At 42.0% G+C, this 24671-nt stretch overlaps 1 protein-coding gene across 4 annotated transcripts in view; it reads right to left on the minus strand.

Moving 5' to 3' along the window:
- The window catches only part of CADM2 (cell adhesion molecule 2), a 1012793-nt gene that overhangs the window by 333161 nt on the left and 654961 nt on the right, over positions 1-24671 (minus strand). For 3 of the 4 annotated variants that reach the window (XM_075909649.1, XM_075909633.1, XM_075909657.1), the window contains exon 2: positions 1414-1440. The exons of the other annotated variant lie outside the window; for it this stretch is intronic. In XM_075909649.1, the coding sequence (XP_075765764.1) occupies positions 1414-1440 (27 nt within the window). The remainder of the gene's footprint in view (positions 1-1413; positions 1441-24671) is intronic. 4 annotated transcript variants of the gene reach the window in all.

A 24671-nucleotide genomic window follows, 5' to 3' on the forward strand; every position in this document is an offset into this window, starting at 1 on the left:
TCTATTCATGGCTAATTTTTGAAGCTAAAATGTTCATAATAATTAAGTTTTATTCCTTTATAGACTGACTCCCTTTCTTCACACTCCTTCTGATACTATGATGAAGTTATAATTTTCTGTCTATAAGACTATAGTATGTTGTGGGGCATGGATATACTGTCATAAACAAAAGAATTATGCTCTTTTTATATTCGTGTAAAAAGAAGAGGGGAATGGTTTAGAGGCTTTAATGTTCTCTCCTGACAAATATTTACGACATTTTATGACAAGGTCTAGAGATGAAAAAATATAGAGAGTAGTTAAACATTACTTATTGGCATAGGAGCTGGAACTAAGAGTGCTGGGAGCACGGCAGCGCTCTGTGGCTTGAAGTGGTTTCCACCATTAAAAAGGGTTTACAGTGCGGTTCAATGGCTCTGAACATGAGTGCTATAGAAACTGTTTCAGCACCCCAATTTATTAGACATTTTTAATATAGCTTTGGAGTTTTAGATTTTATATTTATATTGATTGAATAAAGTAGTTTTATCTTACTAAGGAACATGAAAGATAGCAAACTCAGTGTATTTGTTTTATATTTATCCATTTTTTTTTAATATTTGTCCGCATACTGGAGGGCTATGTCTAGACTGCCCCCTCTTGTGCAAGAGAATATACAAATGAGACAAAGCGGTGAATATCTCCGCACCTCATTTACATACTTAATGAACCACCATTTTGTGCAAACCCCCCCTCTTGTGCAAAATGATGTCTCATTAAGTATGCATAAGAGGTGCAGCAATATTCACCACTTTGCCTCATGTGCATATTCTCTTGTGCAAGAGGGGGCAGTCTAGACGTAGCCTAGCAGTTCAAGCAAACTACAGTACAGGCAGTCCCCGGGTTACGTACAAGATAGGGACTGTAGGTTTGTTCTTAAGTTGAATTTGTATGTAAGTCGGAACTGGTACATATTGTAGGGGAAACTCTAGCCAAACATTTCTCCAGAGCTCAGTTTTATTCTCCCACACCTCACTTCCCTCAGTCCTTTATTCTCAAGCTGAGGTCTCTGCTGAGAAAAGTCTCCCTGGTCTGCTGGGGGGGGGGGCGCTAGCTTCGCGTCTCCCTGGTCTGCTGGGGGGAAGCAGCTAGTGCGGGGTTGCCTCACCCCATTTGTAAGTAGGGATCCGATGTAAGTCGGATCCATGTAACCCGGGGACTGCCTGTATAAAAACAAACTGATGGCTGATAACAGGCAGTAAACACTTTGCATTTATAAGCAATTACAGAAGCCAAAAGGGCAATCTATCAGAGCATAAGCCTGATAGATGCCTTTGTCAGATTTGTAATTAAGAAGAAAAAGAATAGTCGAGTAAGATAATGTGCACTGCGGAACCATGCAATGAAAATCAAAGAAGGGAAGTGGAAACTCACCTTTAACTTTGTTCTTGGTAGCAGCCGCTGGAACCAAGGAAAAGATTGCACAAGGAGAAGAGAACAAATACAGATTAGACAAAGGGACTACTTAGTAAGAATATAGAGAAACTTTATCAATATTGATCCAGAGCTAATAAAAACTATTTCTAACATTATTTGACCAATTTCTTTGAGGTGTGTGTAGTTTCTTGTGACCAATGGTTCTGTCAAGAAGGATGACCTGTGTTTTGAATTTAGTTAATATGTGGCAAAAAAAAAAAAGACCTTGAAAAGTATAGCAAGAAGTATAGTAAAATCATTTACCATTAATCATAAAGAGCAGTTTCCACATTATACATATTTCCAAACTTTAAAAACACATTTGTCTTTCAGGACAGTTTTGCTTGTGCCGGACTGCATAAACTGTAAAGCATGAATTAGTTGCCCTTTGATTCTATTTCTCAGTTTTATTTTCCTGTATAACTGGATGAAAAAAAATCCTGGTTTTGATTAAAAAGAAAATAAGGTAAACTATTCTTACATTTTTGTAAGGATATTATAGACAGAAGTATATCTAAATATTTTACAGGCCTGTTTACAAACAATCCCATAGCTCTGAAAATATATACCTAGTAGTTGCTAATCTATGTTCTGTAATACTTTTAACTTAAACATATATAGGTTGAAACTCTATAAACCAGTTCTATCTGGTCTGGCATCACCCATGGACAAGGAGGACCATGGATTTTCCTTGAGCAGAGATTTCCGGTGGAGGGCCAGAGGCAGGAGCCCTGCAGAATGTGGGCAGGTCCCCAGCCATGCTGCCGGAAGGGGGATTGGCAGCCAGGAGACCTTCTGCTGCAGAAGTCTGTCTGGGCTGGCAGCAGGTTGGGCAAAGTGTTAGCAGGCTTTAGCTAGGCAGAGGGCTGCCACGGCCATGCTGGGAGCCCAGCTGTTGGGGTCAGTGGGTTGCTACGGTGGAGCTGGAAGCCTGGCAGAGCTGGTTGGGCAGTGAGGCTGGAGGTGGGTGCAGGGAGGTGGTACTAAGGCCAGCAGCAGAGGGGTCAGAAATGACCTTCCCTGGTCTGGCAAAATCCCTCATTCAGGACTGGTCATGTCCTGAGGGTGACAGACCAGGGAGATCCAAATTGAGGATTTCATTATGCTGCCATCCTGTTGGATCCTGAAGTGAACTGGTGTAGAATGAAAGTCTATTGTGCATAGCTGTGAAGCGAAATGAGTGATTTTCACTCCCTTAGGCTATGTCTTGACTGCAGAGCTTTTCCAGAATACCCGAGGAAAAGCCTTTTTCGAAAGTAAATCGGAAAAACATATGCAATTTCATGCTGCAAATTGCGTTTTTTTTCCAATTTATCTTTGTAATGTAGACATAGCCTGTTGCATATATGTTGTGTATGGATTATGAATTTTTCCACAAAGGGAAAGATGGGCTGAGAGCCAATATTCCTTCACATTAGAAAAGGGAAAGAGGAGGCAGAGAGAGGAGCAACCAAAGGAGATGCAGCCATGGCTCATTTCCTTCCCACCACACTGGTTGAATGTGCAAGGCAGCAGGAGCTACTGTGTCCTGTCAAGGACTCAAACTGAATGAAAAAAAGTGAGCTCTAGAGAAATCGAGCCTCAGATGGGTGTATCTAAGGCACAGCAGCAGCAGCGCTCCCCTGGAATGAGGCAGTTACGGTCTTGATACTCATGATCAGACCCACCAATGGGGTAGGAGGCAAAGGAGGCAACTGCATAGAGGCCCGGCCAGAGGTGAAAGTAAGCAGGTGTGCCCTGGTGCACAGCTCTGACAAGAGCTGGTTGAACTGTGGCAAAAGCCAGCAGCGAGTTATTTAAAGAGCTGGCAGGGACCTGGGTTGCAATAGGACAGTGCCTGTAAGAAATGTTCAATATTTTCACCTCTGGGCCTGGCAGAATTAAGGGGGCTTGGGGCTTCTGTAGGGCAGCGGCAGTCCTGACCTGGTCCTTTTAAATAGTTCTGCTGTAGCAGAGTGCCAGTAGCTGCAGGGAGCCTCAGAGCTCATATTGCAGAGCAGCAGAATAGAGCCCTGCTCAAGTCAGCAGAGTAGGGTCAGGGCAGGGGACTTGGGGTGGTGCAGCAGAAGAGGGGGTAGGAGATCCCTGCTGCTTTGAACCCCTGCCCAGATCCATGGAGTGGCAGGACAAGGGAAGGGGTCAGAGCGAGCGGGGAGAGGAGAAACAGGCTGGTAAGAGGAGGGATCCAAGCTCTGGGAGCAGAGTTGGGCACGGGACTGCAGGGAGCGAGGGCAAAGGGGGTGGAGAAATAGGGCTGGGAAGAGCAGAGATATGCAAGCAGGGGTAGGCAGTGATGGCTGGAGCCAAAGGGGGAGGGTACAGGACCACTGAGGAGAAGAGCTGAGCTCATGATAGGTAGGGGGACAGAGAGGGGAAGGAGGTTGGTAGGGGTACCTCCAGGCAGGTGAGGGTTGTGGCAGAGACTGACAAAAGGGCCCTCTGATTGAGGAGTGTTACTTTTCCACAGCCAATATATCTTTTTTGAGATGAGGCGATCACATCTATATGCAGTATTCAAGATATGAGTGTACCATAGTTTTATATAGAGGCAATAAAATATTCTCTGTCTTATTCTGTAGGGGTAACTTGCGGAAGAACTCTGTACGTATGAAGTATAGGGGTGGTGAGGCCTGCATTCCCTTCCCCACTTTCCCTTCCCTACTACTGATGAGCCAGAAGCAAGCCTCTAGGAACATACACCATTGTAGCAAGAATGAATTGTAGATAAGGGTGGGAACATAACAATCTTGTTTACCTTAATGTACTGATCATGTAAACAAAGTCAAAGGACAAGCAGTATAGCTGAGCCATGCTGTAACAAGCAATGAGTAACCCCCAGAAATTTCAAAAACTGCCACAAACAAGGTAGAGAGACAGTATTTAAAGCTGCACCAGGGCACAGCAATTTGGACCTCACCGATGGTCTTTGGGTACTGGCCCCTTGGAAGCTGAGACAGTCTCCCACTTCATCTGCAGCCAAAATGGGGTTCCCCGGCTAGCAGAAGGGATGTAAGAAATGCTGCTTTTCCTATCATGTTGTTCTTTTGGTTAAGGGGCACAGCTGATAGCTGTCAGAAAATAAACTGCTTATGTTTGACAGATACCCATGTAGCATGTCTTTGTACTTTGAGACCCAGTGTCGGACCTAAGATTTACTCTTGGGCTGTGTCCAGACTCAGGTTTTTTTCAAAAAAAGTAGCCTTTTTTTGAAAAAACTTCACCTGCGTCTAGACTACAGCCGCGTTCTTTCGAAATTAAATCGAAAGAACGCAGCTTTTCTTTTGACGGCGGTAAACCTCATTGCACGATGAAGAACGCCTTTTTCGATGGAGATCCGTCGAAAATAAGTGAGTGTGGACGCGGGGAGGCCATTTTTTCAAAAATAATGGCCTCCAGGAAGAAGCCCTTGTGGACAATCTGGGGTATGCCTTGCATGTCTCTGGTTCCTGTCTGCAGCCATTTCTTAAAGGGACAGGCACCCTCACAGCCACTTGTGGCAGCAAAGCAGCCAGAGCACACGGCTGGTTAAGTGCAGAATGTCCCAGCCCCAAGACCCTCCTGGCCCTTCTAGAGACCCTTCTGGGGACCCAACCAGGGGCTCCAAATGCTGGGAACCATCATGGTCTGGGCCAGAGCTCAAGACCCTTCTCGAGCTCTGGGGAGAGGAGGAGGCCTTACAAGCCCTAAAAAGCAGGCGGCGAAATGCGGACATTTATGGCTGCATGGCAGAGGCCCTGGCCCAGAAAGGACACTACCCCCGCACCCAGGACCAGGTGCGCTCCAAAGTTAAGGAGCTGTGCCAAGGATATGTGAAGGCCAGGGAAGATAGCTCCCATTCTGGGGCAGCCCCCCATTCCTGCCCCTATTATACTGAGCTGGACCACATTCTGGGTGGTGGTGAAGCACGCACACCACGGCGTCTTGTGCAGTCAGGCTTGGCGGACCCTGTGATGCACGCGCCAGAGCAGGACCCAGAGCAGTCAGGAGACGGGGACATGGTGCCAGAGGAGGACAGTGAGGAGACGGCGACCCTCACCTTGGAGCCAGTAACACAGACCCCAGATGCCTCCCAGGTGTCATCTGACGCCGGAGATGAAGCAGCAGGTGAGTGCAGTGAGGTTGTGTAACACCCGAGGGAGGAGGGGGTAGGTGGGTGCACAGTGGGTGATGCACAAAGGAAACCTGTAATGCTCAGGCTGATGCCCAGGTCACACACGGTGTTACCATCAGAATGTCTGATTCCCCTGTCTCGAGGAGAGGGCATGCCCTTTTGGACAGCTGTTGCACACATGACTGATTGTGATAGAAATGTAGCCTTGTTACTCTGATCTGAGGAAGTGGGTCTGGGCCACGAAAGCTCATCCCCTAATAAACCATCCTGTTAGTATTTTAAGTGCTACATAGTCCAGTTTTTTATGACTGATTGTGTCTTCCTCTTTTCCTCCACAGCTGGACCAGCCATGCAAGAGGGCCGCAGTACCCCAGCCCCACCTCCATCTCCATCTCGGGGACATGGGAGCCGCAGACACAGGCGTGTGTATGCAGACATCCTGAGGCAGCATGTGGAGGCCGTGCAGGAGCTCAACACCATCCTGCGAGAGAGGGCGGAGACAGAGGATCAGTGACATGACTGGCTGATGAAGGAGCTGGTCCAGCAGCGCACATCCCTGAGTGCCACTCTCAGGGAGGTCTGCAGCTTGCCTGCTCCTGTGCCTGGTCCTGCTCCTCCAGCACCCCATGACCCCGCCCCACAAAACCACCCTTCCACAGCAGCATCCCTTTCCCCCCTTGGACCTCCCCCTCCCCCAGCCCTCCCTCCAGTTCCCCAGCCCCTCTCTCCCCCTGGCCCTCCTCTCCCCCAGGCCTCCCAGTCCCAAGAGCACCTACCCGCTGTTATCCAGCCAACCGACAGGCGCACCACATGATCCCATGGCCATGGTGGACCCCGAACACGAGGCCCAAGCAGGAGACTGAGATCAGGCAAGCACCATGCAACCTGATCTCCTTCTCCCCTCCAGCTTTCAAGTCCCCTTCCCCCCTCCAGCTTTCAAGCACCCCCATCACCCCAGTTAAATGACAAGGAATGTGTTAAACAAAATGTTTATTGTACGTAGTTTGGCATGAAAGTATATTTTCTACATCAAAAATGAACAAAAGCTTTTTTATGTTTGCAACAGTTATACTATTTTCCAGTGAGTGATATTTTAAAAAATAAAACAGAACTTATTATTTTGAGACAAACCCTGGTGTATATTATGTCTCCAAACAGAGTCAGGAGATGGGTTGTGGAGGGAAGCTTCTATTGGGCCAGGGCCCAGTCCCCAGGCAGAAGCCCCTCAGTAGAGTCAGTGGCCTCCAATTGAGAATCGCTCCCGTAGGGCCTCCCGTATGCAAACAGCAGACCAGTGAGCCTGGTGGATAGCAGCTGTCTGGGGCTGGGCAAAGTGCCTCTCCTGACCATCAGCACCTGTACCCCACCCTGGTAGGAAGGCCTCCCCTTTCCTCTCCACCAGGTTATGGAGAACACAACACACGGCCACCACCTCAGGGATGTTGCTCTCCCCCATGTCTAGCCGTGTGAGCAAGCACCGGAATCTCCCTTTTAAACGTCCGAATGCACATTCCACCTGCTTGCGAGCCCGGTTAAGGTGAGCATTATACTGCTCCTTGCTCGCATCCAGGTGGCCGGAGTAGGGCTTCATCAGCCACGGCATCAGGGGATAGACGGCATCAGCCACTATGCACACCGGCATGTGCACATCCCCAACTGCAAAGTCGTGATTCAGGAAAAATGTTCCTGCCTGAAGCCTCCAGTAGAGGTACGAGTTCCTGAAGATGCGGGCATCATGTGCCCGCCCTGACCACCCAACACAAATGTCAGAAAACTGGCCACGATGGTCGACCAGGGCCTGGAGGACCATAGAAAAGTAGCCCTTTCTGTTAATGAATTAGGCTGCTCGATGGGGCGGTGCACGGATTGGAATGTGTGTCCCATCGAGCGCTCCTCCACAATTCGGGAAGCCAAGGGCAGCAAAGCTGGCCACGACGCTGTCCAGATCTGCTAAACAGACAAGCCTGTTGAGCAGCTCTGAATTGATGGTCCTCACCACCTGCAGAAAGAGACAGACAACAAAATGTTAGAAGGGGTGCCTTATCTCTTAGGAGGAGAACCCACCACCCACCTTCCCTCTCAAACACCCTGGGAATCCCCTCCTCAGAACTCCCCCCGCCAACAATTCAGGGTGAGTGGAGGAGCTCTCTCCCACTCACACTCCACTTTGCCCTTCCTGACAGTCTCCCTTCCCCCCACCCCAAAGTGTGACTGTCCCCAGACAATGACTTACCTCCATCAGGATGTATCCAACAGTAGACCTGCCCACTCCAAATTGGTCCCACGGAGCAGTAGCTGTCGGGGGTTGCCAGCTTCCAGAGGGCAATGGCGACCCTCTTTTCCACGGGGATAGCAGGCCACAGGTGGGTGTCTTGCCATTGCAGAGCAGGGGCTAGCTAGGTACACAGCTCCTGGAAAGTGGTCTTTCACATCCGGAAGTTGCGTAGCCACTCTTGGTCATCCCAGAGCTGCATAACGAGTCGGTCCCACCAGTCAGAGCTGGTGTCAAGCCTCCAAAAATGCCTGTCCACAAAGAAGTTTGGAGGCAAGGGCAGTGGGGCTGCATGACGGATCCCTTCGTACCTCTGGTCTGGGTCCAGATGGGGAAGTAGCCTCATGACTGTGTCATGCAGATGCAGCAACACTTGCAATATGATGGCATGGGGCCATCGCCTGCCCAGGGGCAGCTCTAGCTCCATGCCGAAAAAACGGGTCTAAAACAGAAAAACCTCCAAACAAAAAACCTGCTGGGGTGTCCCAGGAAGCTGAGCACTCTAAACCAGCACTGCAATGCCTTGCTTACCTCCTAGGGGGACAGCAAAGGCAGCTGCAGAAGCAGAGCAACGGATGTTCAGGGGCGTCCCTTTAACCACGCATCTCTGCAAAGGCAGGCAGCAGCACCCGGAAGGAAATGCTGCCCCCATGCCCTGGCAGAAGCGGTTCCTGGTGGCTTTTAATTTCGAAAGAGCGTCCAGCAGTCAGGACGCTCTTTTTTGAAAAAGCAGATCGATTTTCTGATCCGTGTATTGTAGTCTAGATGCGCTTTTTCGAAAGAGGCTTTTTCGAAAGATACTTTAGAAAAAGCCTCTTTCGAAAGAGGCTTGCAGTCTGGACATAGCCTTGCCGGCAACATATTCTTTATCCCTTTTTTGATTCCTAACGTTCTGTTTGCCTTTTTTTAATGCCACTGCACACTGAGTGGATGTTTTCAGAGAACTATCCACAATGATTCCAAGATCTGTCTCTTGAGTAGTTGTAGCTAAATTAGTCCCCATCATTTTTATGTATAGTTTGGATTATTTTTTCAACGTGCATTCCTTTGCATTTATCAACATTAAATTTTATTTGCCATTTTGTTGCACAGTCACTTAGTTTGGTGAGATCTTTTTGAAGTTCTTCACAGTCTCCTTTGGTCTTAGCTATCTTGAGTAGTTTAGTATCATATGCAAAATTTGCCCCTTTTTACCCCTTTTTCCAGATCATTTATAAATAGGTTTAATGGGATTGGTTTATGCACCTTCCTGTTTACCTCAGTAGGACTTAACTTCCACTTTTCAAATGATGCTTTTTTTTTCTCTCATCGCTTCTTTTATTTGGTTGTTAAACTGCAGTGGCACTTTTTTGGTTCTCTTACTGTGTTTTTTTAAATTTGGGATGTACATTGAAGTTTGGCCTCTATTATGGTGTCTTTGAAAAATCTGTATGCAGCTTGCAGGGATTCTACTTTTGTCATTATACCTTTTAATTTCTGTTTAACTAACCTCCTCATGTTTGTGTAGTTTCCATTTCTGAAATTAAATACCAGTGTTGGGCTGCTGAGGTGTTTTTCCCACCACAGGGATGTTAAACTTAATTACATTTTGGTCACTATTTCAAGCAGTCCAGTTATATTTACCCCTTGGACCTGATCCTGTGCTCCAGTTAGGACTAAATCAAGAATTGCTTCTCTCCTGGTGAGTTCCAGAATGAGTTGCTCCAGGAAGCAGTCATCTAAGGTATGTAGAAATGTTATCTGCATCCCGCCCTAAGTTGATATGTACCCAGTCAATATGGGGATAATTGAAATCCCCCACTATTATCGAGATTTTTATTTTGATAGCCTTGCTAATCTCCCTCAGTATTTCATAGTCACTATTTCTATCCTGGTCAGGTGGTTGATAATATATCTCTAGTGCTACATTCTTCTTATTAGAGCATGGAATTACTACTCATAGAAATTCTATAGAATATTTTGATTCATTTAAGATTTTTACTTCATTTGATTCTACATTTTCTTTCACATATAATGCCGCTCTAGCACCAGCATTAACCAGTCTGTCCTTTCGATGTATTTTGTACCCTGTTGTGACTATGTCCCATTGATTGTCCTCATTCCACCAGCTTTCTGTGATTCCTATTATATCAATATCCTCCTTTAATATGAGGAACTCTAATTCATCCATCTTACTATTTGGGCTTCTAGTGTTTGTGTATAAGCACGTTACAAATGTGTCACTGTCTGCCATTTCCTGATGTGTTAGACTTTTTTTCATTTGATTGTTTCTCATCTGATCTTACCCATATTTTATCAGTTTCCATCCTATCCTCTTGACTAAAACATAGAGAATCTCTTTCAGTAGTCCCTCCACTAAGACATGTTTCTGTCCGATCCATGTGCTCCTCTGCACCTGTCAGTTTTCCCCTAGCATTTATTTTAAAAACTTCTCTACGACCTTTTTAAAGTTAAGTGCCAGCAATCTGGATCCATTTTGGTTTAGGTAGAGCCTTCCTTCCTTTATAGGCTCCTCTTAGCCCAAAAGTTTCCCTACTTCCTAATAAATCAAAATCCCTTCTCTCTACACATCGTCTCATCCACACGTTGAGACTCTGAAGTTCTGCCTATCTACCTGGCCCTGTGTGTGGAACTGGAAACATTTCAGAGAATGATACCATAGACATCTTGGATTTCAATCTCTTTCCTAGTAGCCTAAATTTGGCCTCCAGAACCTCTCTCTGCTTCCCTTCCCTATGTCATTGGTACCAACTGTTAAAACTACCTTTCAGAACCTAGGCTATATGACTACTAATGTACCACATACTATAGCAGTATTAATAACCAGAGACTGGAATTCCACCTGACTACTCTTGTCAAACGTGGATTGTGCTAACCTATGACAAGCGATAGCTGCAGCAGCACAGGAGCTAGCAAACTGAACTGTAAACAGAGGAGTTTGGTGGGAGTTCTGTTGGAAGAGAAGTTTGTATTTGGTTTTGTATTTGTATTGTTTGTATGTGTAGAGGCTGTAGGGGCAGTGTGCTATGAGAGAAGCTGAGCCATGATTAGGGGGTGGGGCTTCGCTGATTAGGGGTCCTATTAAGGTAGCCGGCACAGATAGCTGCAGTGGTACAGGAGCTAGCAAACAGCTGTAAACAGGGGAGTCTGAGTGGGAGTTTGTAAGGGGAGTTTGGATATTGAGACTTATTTGGGGTTTGTGTCTTCCATGGGGGGGATGGTGTTTTGGTTTGTTTTTGTGTTCGCCGGACTAATCGGATTTTGGTGAGAAATCAGATAAAACACAAAGGCAGTAGTGACCATGGCCCAAGTAGTAGAAAACACAAGGAGGATAATTGGATGTGGCAGCTGTGGGATGTACATGATTCTGGAGGGGTTACCTGAAAAGAGTTTTGTTTGCATGAAGTGCCGCGTGATAGAGCTGATGGAAGAAAAGATCCAAGGATTGGAGATGCAGGTGGAAACTGTGGTTGAGTTTAGAAGGGGGTTCGAACAGATGATGGAGCAAAGGCATGACGTGCCTGAAGGGGAAAGCTTAGATATGCAGATGGAAGAAGGATCAAGGGCCTCGGAGGAGGGACTGCTGGGTGAAGAAAATGGACAGTGAAAGCATGTGAAAGAGAACCAGGCAGAGGAAAAGATGGGTCAGTGAAGGAGAAACAGAGCTCAAGAACAGGTATGCGGAGCTGGAGAATGAAGAAGGGGTACAGCAGGTGGACAATGAAGATGGAAGGGAAAGGAAGAAGATAAGAGTGGCTAGTCCCATAGATAAAGGCGAAGAGTCGATGGAGACAACACCAATAATAAGCATCAGGAGGATACAGGATGGATTGAAGAGGATTACAAGAGAAAATAGGAATGGTAAGGACTTGCAGCCAGAGGAAACAAGAGATAGACCAGAGAATCGCACCAGAGAAAAGGCAGGTCTACATGATTGGGGACTCCTCATTGAGAAGAATAGATAGGCCTGTAACCAGAGCTGATCCAGAAAATAGAAGGGTGTGCTGTCTGCTAGGTGCTAAGATATGGGATGTGGAACTGAGGTTGAAGAGAATCCTAAAGGGAGCAGGAAAGAGTCCATTGATCATCCTTCATGTAGGAACAAATGATACGGCTAGATTCTCGCTGGAACGAATCAAGGGAGACTATGTCAGGCTGGGGAAGACGCTCAAGGAAATCGAGGCTCAGGTGATCTTTAGTGAGATTCTGCCTGTTCCTAGAGAAGGGCAACTAAGATGTGACAGGATTATGATGCTCAATAGATGGCTCAGGCAGTGGTGCTATAAGGAGGGCTTTGGATCTTAAGGCAGAGGAGGCCTGGGATTATTTTTAGTTAAAGTTTCAGAAGCTGTCAGAAGCCTGTATCCCAAGAAAGGGGAAAAATGTATAGGCAGGTGTTTTAGACCAAGCTGGATGAGCTAGCATCTTAGAGAGGTGATTAAGAAAAAACAGAAAGCATATAAGGAGTGGAAGATGGGAGGGACCAGCAAAGAAAGCTACCTTACTGAGGTTAGAGCATGTAGGGACAAAGTGAGAAAGGCTAAAAGTCATGTAGAGTTAGACCTTACAAAGGGAATAAAAACCAATAGTAAAAGGGTTTATAGCCATATAAATAGGAAAAAAACAAACAAAAAAGAAGAAGTAGTACTGCTAACAACCGAGGATGGAGTGCAGGTTCAGGATAATCTAGGCATGGCCCAATATCTAAACAAATACTTTGCTTCAGTCTTTAATGAGGCTAATGAAGAGCTTAGGGATAATGGTAACATAACATATGGGACTAGGATATGGAAGTAGATATTACCATATCCGAGGTAAAAGCCAAACTTGAACAGTTTAGTGGGAGTAAATCGGAGGGCCCAGATAATCTTCATCCAAGAATATTAAAGGAATTGGCACATGAAATTGCAAGTCCATTAGGAATTTTTTTTAATAAATCTCTAAACTCAGGGGTTGTACCATTTGATTAGAGAATTGTTAATACAGTTCCTATTTTTAAGAGAGAGAAAAAAAGCGACCCGGGTAACTATAGGCCTGTTAGTTTGACATCTGTAGTATGCAATATCTTGGAAAACATTTTGATAGAGAAAGTAGATAGAGACATTGAAGTTAATGGTAATTGGGACAAATTACAACATGGTTTTAAAAAAGGTATATCGTGCCAAACCAACCTGATCTCCTTTTTTGAGAAAGTAACAGATTTTTTAGATAAAGGAAATGCAGTGGATCTAATCTACCTCAACTTTAGTAAGGCATTTGATACAGTGCCACATGGGGAATTATTGGTTAAATTGGAAAAGATGGGGATAAATATGAAAATTGAGAGACGGATAAGCAACTGGCTAAAGGAGAGACTACAGCGGGTCATTTTGAAAGGTGAACTGTCAGGTAGGAGGAAGGTTACTAGCGGAGTTCCTCAGGGATCAGTTTTGGGGCCAATTTTATTTAATCTTTTTATTACTGACCTTGGTACCAAAAGTGGGATTATCCTGATAAAATTTGCGGATGACACAAAGTTGGGAGGTATTGCCAATTCAGAAAAGGATCAGGATATCATACTGGAAGATCTGGATGACCTTGTAAATTAGAATGGTAGCAATAGGATGAAATTTAATAGTGAGAAGTGTAAGGTTATGCATTTAGGGATTAATAACAAGAATTTTAGTTATAAGCTGCGGACACATCAGTTGGAAGTAACGGAGGACGAGAAGGACCTCAGAGTCCTGGTTGATTATAAGATGACTATGAGCCGCCATTGTGACATGGCCAAGAAAAAGGCTCATACGGTCTTGGGATGCATTAGGCGAGGTTTTTCCAGTAGGGATAAGGAGGTGTTAGTGCTGTTATACAAGGCATTGGTGAGACCCCATTTGGAATACTGTCTGCAGTTCTGGTCTCCCATGTTTAAGAAGGATGAATTCAAACTGGAATAGGTACAAAGAAGGGCCACTAGGATGATCCGAGGAATGGAAAACCTGTCTTATGAAAGGAGACTCAAGGAGCTTGGCTTGTTTACCTTAACCAAAAGAAGGCTGAGGGGAGAAATGATTGCTCTCTTTAAATATATTAGAGGGCCAAATACCAGGGAGGGAGAGGAATTATTTAAGCTTAATACCAATGTGGATACAAGAACAAAAGGATATAAGCTGGCTAATAGGAAGTTTAGACTTGAAATTAGATGAAGGTTTCTAACCATTAGAGGAGTGAAGTTCTGGAATGGCCTTCCATGGGAAGTAGTGGGGGCAAAAGACCTATCTGACTTCAAGATTAAGCCAGATGGGTTTATGAAGGGGATGGTTTGATGAGATAACATTATATTGGTAACTAATTGACCTTTCATTATCAGTGGTAATTAGGCCAATGGAGGGATGATAGGAGTTACTATAGAGAACTTACTGTGTGTCTGGCTGGTGAGTCTTACCCACATGCTCAGGGTTTAGCTGATCACCCTATTTGGGTCGGGAAGGAATTTTCCTCCGGGGTAGATTGGCAGAGGCCCTGGAGGTTTTTCGCCTTCCTCTATAGCTGGAGGATTTTCTGCATTTTGGGGTCTTTAAACTATCTGAAGGCTTCAATATCTGAGATATAGGTGATAGAATTATTACAGGAGTGAGTGGGTGAGATTCTGTGGCCTGGATTGTCTCTTCTGACCTTAAAGTCTATGTGTCTGAGTCAATACTGTGCCCATACACTGAGCCCAAGACATAGGGTACACCATGTCACTGCACTGCCCCATGAGTACCTTTGTGGAGGAACTGTGTGTCAAAAATTTACAATTCCTCCTGTGATGCCACTTGTTTTAAGGAGGAAGGAAGTTACTTTACCCATTCTGGGGTTCATCTTACTTCAACAAAGAACCTAACTACCTAATCTTCCTTGCATCTATGAAAGATAGAAGAACTAAGGCACATCAAACTTCCTGGCCCTGTTTGCAACTTCCACTTTAAATTGTTCACAAGTGGGACTTTCAAGAAATCCTTGCTTTCTTCTCACAGCCAGAGCCATCCGAGGCCATCTACACTACAATGATCTATCGGAAAAAGTTATGCAAATTGCACTCTATATACAAATTGCACCTATCTATACTGGGCTAAACTTTGGAAAAGAATCCTCTTTTGGAACACCCCTTCTTCCTGGTGGGAGGAGGAAGACAGGGTTTCCGAAAGAGCACGTCTGCTCTTCCGTGAAAAGAAAAGCAAGTGGAAGAGCGGACACATTCCCTGGACGTGGCAGAGTTTCTTCCGGGATATGTCTGGTATCCCGGAATAAACCCATAGTGTAGACATAGCCCCAGCAGCTCTCCTTTGGCCAGACAAATCAGGCTTACAAAGAGTGATAAAGAACATTCTAACGATTCATAAGCTGGCTCCTAATTCAAGTGTGAAACTATACTAACTCAGCCACAAATTGTTTATGGTTCTCCATCTTTTAATTTGAATTCACAATATTTAATGGTTTTGAAAATACTGAGCTGGCCATGAGACTTGAGGAATTATTATCTGCAGTACACGAGTAAATAAAGGAGAGGCATAAGTGAGGCTGTACAGTATAATTGGACACAGGCCAGACTATTGGGCTTGTTAGCCCAATTATAATTTCCTGCGTCCTCAATAAAAGTAGGCCAGATGACAGTAATGTTCTTACAAATGTCATGTTCAATACTTGTAAAGTTTTTTTTCCCATTGACAGGATGGTCCAATTACAAGTCAATTGGTAAAGTTCACACCACACAACAGCCAAATTAGCTGAAAATGGTCTTTACAAATATATTTCTGTATACTGTGTGGAACCAGCTGGGGCTCTTGTCATCAATGTTTCATCCACCTGATGCCTGGCAGGGAGAGAATTATTTTTCTCTGTCACTTTTATGGATATTTTCTTTTGTTTAGTTGGGAAAATACTTTCCTTTTTAATATATCTTTTTCCTTGTTATTCTCTATGAATTTCCCACAGTGAGGCCCAGTATAGAGAAATAATTTCATGTTAAAGGAACTATTTGCCCCCTCATCTCCTAAAATACCTTGATATTTTTTCTCTTCTTTTCAGTATCATTCCAACAAAAGGAGGAAGGAAGACAAAGAAGAATTTCCCAACATTTATGTTATCAAAATTGCAAACTGACAAAGGAGGGATGGTCTTTTGATTAAAGCACTAGATAGGAAGTAAGGGTATGTTTACACTACCACCCTAGTTCGAACTAGAGTGGTAATGTAGGCAACCGGAGTTGCAAATGAAGCAAGGGATTTGAATTTCCCGGGCTTCATTTTCATATTGCCGGGTGCCACCATTTTTAAATGTCCGCTAGAGTGGACTCCGTGCCGCGCGGCTACACGTGGCACAGACTAGGTAGTTCGGACTAGGCTTCCTACCCCGAACTACCGTTACTCCTTGTGGAAGTAACGAGGAGTAACGGTAGTTCAGTACAGGAAGCCTAGTCCGAATTACCTAGTCCATGCCGCGTGTAGCCGTGCGGCACGGAGTCTGCACTAGCGGACATTTAAAAATGGTGGTGCCCGGCAATATGAAAATGAAGCCCGGGAAATTCAAATCCCGAGTTTCATTTGCAACTCCGATTGCCTACATTACCACCCTAGTTCGAACTAGGGTGGTAGTGTAGACATACCCTAAGAGTGTGAAATTCTGATCCTACAAATCAATAGGAAATTTACTTCCATCGTTCCAGGTTTTTACCTAGTGTATCTGCATTCAGCTTCTGGACACATCAAAAGATGTCCTAATCGCTCTCTCTACCTTAGGTATCCTTCTGGGACTCCTCTCCCCTCTTTATTCTACCTTGCTCACAGTTGCTATTGAATATATAGAGTCTGATACTAAAAGTCCATTCAAGTAACTAGACAGATGCCAATCAAGTTTAGGACTTAGGATCTGGCCCACAATTGGTTACCATGAAAACCTCATGCAAGAGGAGAGGATTCAGAAAAGAGACATGAAAATGATTAAAGGATTAGAAAACATAATATATAATAATAAACTCAACTATTTCAATCTTTTTTGCTTAATAAACGAAAAGATTCAGAGGTGACTTGATTATAGTCTATTGGTACCTACATCGGAAATGAATACATAATGGGCTGTACAGTCTAGCAGAGAAACATATGACACGATCCAATGTCTGGCAGTTGAAGCTAGACAAATTCAGACTGGAAATACTTTTGAATGGGATGAGTAATTAGCTACTGAAACACTTATTGTGGTAGATTTTCCATTATATTATAATATAACATTATAAATTTAAAATCAAAATTGGATTTTTCCCTAAAATATATGCGATTCATATTATTCCGGGGAAGTTTTATCGCCTGTGGTACACAGGAAGTCTAAATAATCACAAATGATCTCTTCTGTCCTTAGAATTCTTTAAAGCTCCGAAGCAATGCAGAAAGAAAAGTTTCACACATCATACAGTATTTGGATATCATCAATGACCAAGAACTTTATTATATATATGTGACTACTTACTGGGACTGTTTTAGAAAAATCTGCAAGTTCTATAAACAGAATGTAGTAATATGGAAATTGTCATATCTGAACAAACTGTCAGTTCATCTAGTCTATCATATTATGTCTGGTGGTAACTTCTATCTAATTTTTAAGTTTGTTCAGTGGGAGACAAAAACACACAGACACAAAGAAAGATCCCCAACAATATTCCTCGAACTAATATGCCATGCTATGGGGTAATAATGTTTCACAAAGTTATTTTAAAAAGATCTCATTATTGAGATTTTATTTTATTTTATTTTATTTTATTATTGAGTGGCTTTATGAGAGTATGTTTTATTAGGTAAAGCTTTGGGGGGAAAAAAACACATGAGGAAAAAGCAGCATTTCCAACATTATTTTCCAGTCCTGCAACTTCACAGGAGATATCAGTTTGCTGAAATCATTTTATTCAATCCTATTTTTAAGAAAGGGAAAAAAAGCGACCCGGGTAACTATAGGCCTGTTAGTTTGACATTTGTAGTATGTAAGATCTTGGAAAAAAAATTGAAGGAGAAAGTAGCTAGAGACATTGAGGCTAATGGCAATTGGGACAAATTACAACATGGTTTTACAAAAGGTAGATCGTGCCAAACTAACCTGATCTCCTTTTTTGAGAAAGTAACAGATTTTTTAGATAAAGGAAATGCAGTTGATCTAATCTACCTTGACTTTAGTAAGGCATTTGATACAGTACCACATGGGGAATTATTGGTTAAATTGGAAAAGATAGGGATTAATATGAAAGTTGAGAGGTGGATAAGCAACTGGTTAAAGGGGAGACTACAGCGGGTCATATTGAAAGGTGAATTGTCAGGTGGGAGGAAGGTTACTAGCGGTGTTCCTCGGGGATCAGTTTTGGGGCCAATTTTATTTAATCTTTTTGTCGCTGACTTTGGCACCAAAAGTGGAAGTGTCCTGATAAAATTTGCAGATGACACAAAGTTGGGAGCAATTGCCAATTCAGAAAAGGATCGGGATATCATACAGGAAGATCTGGTTGACCTTGTAAATTGGAGTGATAGCAATAGGATGAAATTTAATAGTGAGAAGTGTAAGGTTATGCATTTAGGGATTAATATCAAGAATTTTAGTTATAAGCTGCGGACACATCAGTTGGAAGTAACGGAGGAGGAGAAGGACCTCGGAGTCCTGGTTGATTATAAGATGACTATGAGCCGCCATTGTGACTTGGCCATGAAAAAGACTAATAAGGTCTTAGGATGTATTAGACGAGGTATTTCCAGTAGGGATAAGAAGGTGTTAGTGCCATTATACAAGGCATTGGTGAGACCCTATTTGGAATACTGTGTGCAGTTCTGGTCTCCCATGTTTAAGAAGGATGAATTCAAACTGGAACAGGTATAAAGAAGGGCCACTAGGATGATCCGAGGAATGGAAAACCTGTCTTATGAAAGGAGACTCAAGGAGCTTGGCTTGTTTACCTTAACCAAAAGAAGGCTGAGGGGGGACATGATTACACTCTTTAAATATATTAGAGGGATAAATATCAGGGAGGGAGAGGAATTATTTAAGCTTAATTCCAATGTGGACACAAGAACAAAAGGATATAAGCTGGCTAGTAGGAAGTTTAGACTTGAGATTAACGAAGGTTTCTAACCATTAGAGGAGTTAGGTTCTGGAACGGCCTTCCATGGGAAGTAGAGGGGGCAAAAGATCTATCTGGTTTCAAGATTAAACTAGATGGGTTTATGAAGGGGATGGTTTGATGAGATAACATGATCTTGGTAACTAATTGACCATTCATTATCAGTGGGAAATAGGTCAATGGAGGGATGATAGGAGTTACAATAGAGAACTTTCTGGGTGTCTGGCTGATGAGTCTTGCCCACATGCTCAGGGTTTAGCTGATCGCCATATTTGGGGTCGGGAAGGAATTTTCCTCCAGGGTAGATTGGCAGAGGCCCTGGAGGTTTTTCGCTTTCCTCTGTAGCATGAGGTACAGATCACAGCTGGAGGATTTTCTGCATCTTGGGGTCTTCAAAGTATTTGAAAGCTTCAATATCTGAGATATAGGTGAGAGGATTATTCTAGGAGGGGTGGGTGAGATTCTGTGGCCTGCATTGTGCAAAGGGTCAGACTAGATGATCATAATGGTCCCTTCTGACTTTAAAGTCTATGAGTCTATGAGTCTAATGTCATGTAAAATATTGTTTAAAGTATTAATTAATGATCTGATACAATGACAGGGATAAGAAATCTATGATAATTATAACATCTTTAAAGCTACATACAACATTTTCATTAAAAAAATATGGCACTAGTTTATCTTAGGCATTGACTCTTCTGGTTATGTGGTAAATTACTAACTGTAGAATCCTGAAGAATGTACAACTACATAATCAGTCTGAGAAGAGGTTATAAATGTAGTACTGGTAATTTTGTCTTGAATATTCATCATAGCTAGCATGAAGGAGATCAGCAGTATCATCTTGGAGCATAAACTTTGCTAAAGTGCAGAATTTCAGCGATGGATGATACCAAATTAGTTGAGGAGATTTTGAAGTCTAAAATACATTACACAGTATATTACTGTGTGGTGAGACTTGAATGTGAATATAATCATACCCTAAAGGCTCCTGTAAAAGGAACCTAGATAACATGATTTGCCTGTCTTACAATACTACTTTTATGCGTGTTATAATGCAACTAGACACACAACTTCTACAGGCAATACAAATTGCAAGCAAGCAATTTATTACCAGGTAACAGATGAGTTTCTATAAAATATTGAGCAAGTATTAATTGCACATATGTAATACACAATATAAACAGAAATAAATGCTTCTACTCTTCAATTTTATATTTAGCTAAGGTATCAAACAATTTAGGAAACACTAATTAAATAAGTACTATCAAGCACTAATTTGAAATATCCTACCATATTATGTTACGTTATGTCCTGCAGGATTTATTTCTTCATTCATATCTCTTTTTCATATTTTTTTAAGCACTGGAAGAGTTTTAATATCATTTGAACACATCTTGTGACCTATAACTCTTTTTCCATCATGCAAAACTGATGCACAGACAGTTCAAAACTGAGCCTCTGTATTTATATTAGTTCGCCAACAATTGGAGAAGGAACAAGGATGGGTATAGTTAGATGGATTTAGAAAAAATACATAAGAATAAAGTTAAGGTTGATAATCATAGAACGCAAGAACTGAAAGGAACCTCAGGAGGTCAACAAGTGCAGTGCACTCCCCTGCACTCATAGCAGTACTAAGCAAAACCTACATCATCCCTGATGCATGTTTATTTTGTCTACTCTTAAAAATCTCCACAACATCCCATGACAATTTATTTTCCCTAATGTCCATCCTAAACCTCCCTTGCTGCAATTTAAACCCATTGTTTCTTGACCGCTCATCAGAGGCTAGGCAGAATAATTTTTCTCCTTCCTTGTAACAACTTTTAGGTACCTGAAATTTCTTACCGTGCCTCCTACAAGTGTTCTCTTTTTTAGTCTAAACAAACCAAGTTCTTTCCATCCCCCTTCATAAGTCATGTTTTCTAGACCTTTAGTAATTTTTGTTGCTTTTTTTGAGACCTTCTTCAATTTGTCCACATCTTTCCAGAAATATGGTGACCAGAACTGGACACAATACTCCAGTGGAGGACTAATCAGCTCAGAGTAGAGCAAAAGAATTATTTCTCATGTCCTGGTTACAACACCCCTGTTAATATATCCCATGACTATAGGTTTTTTTTAATGGAACAGTTCTCACATATTGACTCTAGGGATGTTAAATTTAGATTAACTGGCAAATCAAATAGTTGATGAAATGGCATTTTTTAAGGAGTGGCACCACATGGAGCCCAAGGCCAGCGGGGGAATTTCAAAGTAGCAGCACTGCATGAAGCCCAGGTGCTGTTGCTTTGAAGCACCCTTTTCTCCCCCCCCCCCTTTCTATCTTTCTGATAGAAGCAACAAGGGGGCGGAAGCAACTAATCGATTAACATGTAGACTATCTGACAAGCATTTGTTTATCAGATAGTCGATTAGTTGACTAGATGTTCACATCCCTAATTGACTCATATTTAAATTGTGGTCCACTACGATCCCTAGATTCATTTTTGCAGTACTCCTTCCTAGACAATCACTTCTGATTTGGTATGTGTGAAACTGATTGTTCCTTCCTAAGTTGAGTACTTTGCATTTGTCCTTATTGAATGTATTCCTTATTTACCTCAGACCATTTCTCCAGTTGGTGTAGATCATTTTGAATTATAATCCTATCCTCCAAAACACTTGCAACCTCTCCCAGTTTGGTATCATCTGCAAATTGTATAAGCATACTCTCTATACCAATGTCTAAATCATTGATGACGATATTGAACAAAACTGGTTGCAAAACTGATCCTGCGGAACATCACTTGTTGTACCCTTCCAGAATGATTGTGAATCATTGATAACTACTCTCTGGCAATCATTATCCAATAAGTTATGCACCCACCTTTTAGTAGCTCCATGTAGGTTGTATTTCCCTAGTTTATTAGTGAGAAGTTCATGCAAGACTGTATCAAATGCTTTACTGAAGTTTAGCTATACCACATCTACTACTTCTTCCTTATCCACAAGGCTTGCTGTTCTAACAAAGAACACTATCAGGTTAGTTTGACATGATTTGTTCTTGACAAAAGCCATGATGTTATTTATTAACTTATTATCTTCCAGATGTTTGCAAATTGATTCCTTAATTATTTGCTCCATTATCCTTCCTTGCAGAATAGCTAAGCTTGAGTGGACTGTAATTTCCTTGGGTTGGCCTTATTTCCTTTTTTATAGATGGGTACCATATGTGCCCCTTTTCATTCTTCTGCAATCTCTTCCATCTTCCATAACTTTTCAATCTGTCATCAGTAGTGAAGGATGCAAAAGGATAGTGATGGGGAAACTTGCTGGATTCCTTAAATGTCCATTTTATTTATTTAAACAAGAGCTTTGGAATTATTAGTATTTTAAGAAATGTAATTTTGCTGAGCTCCACTGAGACACACTTTCAATTTTAGCTCTTCTTTCAATTTAGTTTATGTTCAAGAATTATACATTTCCTTTACATTTTAGTAGTCATTTCAAATTATCTTTAACAATTTGCCCCACAAGTTACTGCATTAGACATTTCTATTTCAGTCTATTTTGTCAAGAAATATGGAAAGCTTTTATCCTAGTCTTGACCTGATATACTATAATTGCTCCTCCAGGACCTTTTAAAGAGTGAATTTTAAATCTGATGGAATATAATGGCTCCTTTGGAGCCACTGAGGTCTGTTGAATAATTTACAGATATTATAATAGCCTAATCACTGAAGGTCTGTATGTGTGTATCTATGTATACATAGACACACACATTTTATTTTTTATCTATATATCTGTATTGACATACACACATACATTATACATATACTAGGGTATCCATGTACACAATTAACTGATGATCCCAGCCCTCCTGACCATTCCCTTGTTAGTGCAGCATCCCCCAGTAGCCACTCTTATGGGCATCCCTCCAAACAGCACCCCCTGCCTTTCCATGTTATGGAAAACAGTCTTTTTCCTTGGTCTTCCAGTTGTCCTGGCATAACCAAACCCTGACCTGGCTTTAAGTTAGGAGAAGAGGAAACTGCAAATTTGATGGTGCCAGTTCTTACCATTTAGGAGTTCTTGAACAAATAGCACACAATCAGACACACTCTGAAATTAAATATGATGTCCCTGGGAATGAGAAATTGTATTTATGTAATTATGTAAAAATAAATTATTGGGTGAAGTATATTTTCAAGATCTGTTTTCTCTTTATAGAGATATTTAAAACAATATGACAATGAATCATGTTCAAATAGATTTTTGAACAGTTAGTGTAGATGTTATCTTCTGTATGAAATATAATTTAACAAAATGTTCCTCAAATATCTTCAAATAATTTTCTCATAGCCATAATATAAAATATTACTTTATATTTATTATAGACTGTGTCATCCAAGTCTTTTTATCGTTCTTAGAAGACATTATTTCTGGCCAAGTATTAGTTTTGTTGCTCTTCACTGAATTATCTCTATTTTCTCAATATCTTTCTAGCACTGAGTGTCTCAGAAATGTATGCACACTTTGCAATAAAATCTGTAAAGGCACTGTATGTTGTACCTTAATATTTGAATAGCGATCTATTATATAACATCTTCCACTTACCATCTCTCTCTCTCTCAATCTCTCTCTCTCTCTCTCATATACACACACACTTATATTTGCTATTAATTAAAATATGATGATTTCCTATTAGCGGTCATGCTAACAAGTTATCTTTATGTATGTTTTACACATCAGGACCTTAATTTAAATGAGTAAATGGGGCTTTTATATTGTCATATAGCATTGCAAGCTCATATCCCATTTGTCATCTACTGATGATGTCCTATGGATGCAAGTTGACCTTTGTACAGAGAGCTTCCACAAGACATGCTGCTTAAACCTTAAAAATGTCTTAAATTGTATCTAAGTGGTACATAAATTTTGTAGTGACCCAATAACCAGGGGAGAATTTTACATTTATGATAGGTCCTTTTTGACATATGCTTCCATTGAATGATTGAGATTTTTAAACCAACCATATGTATTAAAACAGTACTACCCTATGTTATATCCTATTATATTTCCTGTTTGTACTTCCAGCCTTGGTAGTTCCCTCTGTACATTTCTATCCATTGGGACTCCTTAATGTCTATGGGTGCATCTGCACTGCACCCGGAGCTTGAAATAAGCGATGCAATTTAAGCTATGCAAATTGTGCAGCTTATTTTAAGTTAATTTTGAAATAGCTTATTTTGAAATTTGGCGCTGTCTACCCAGCACTTATTTTGAAATAAATCACTATTCCAAAATGTCCTTTACTCCTCGTAGAATGAGGTTTACAGGGATGTTGGAATAGCAAGGCCGTTATATTTTGAAATAATGGGTGAACTCAAAAGATGCAGAATAGCTATTTCAGCGTACCTCTGGTATCCCAAAATAATGCTGCAGTATAGGTGTAGCCTATATGACCAATTATGCAATGATAACATTATAAGAAGCAAAGCTATAGATTGTACAAAGGATTCACCAAAGATAGAAGATTAGTATCCAAAGACATTTTGAGCGTATGGGCAATTAGTCCTTTATTAGAAACAGATTGAGGGCGCACAGAGTCTTAAGGGTACAAATTCTTCAAACTCTAAAATATGCATTAATGGGATTTGATTTTGTTGAGACAGAGGAGGAAGAGATATTAAAGTCATCAGCAAATGCATGTGGCTGTGTTAAACATGTTTTAAAGA

Source organism: Pelodiscus sinensis, chromosome 1, assembly GCF_049634645.1.
Source record: "Pelodiscus sinensis isolate JC-2024 chromosome 1, ASM4963464v1, whole genome shotgun sequence".
Classification (NCBI taxonomy): domain Eukaryota; kingdom Metazoa; phylum Chordata; order Testudines; family Trionychidae; genus Pelodiscus; species Pelodiscus sinensis.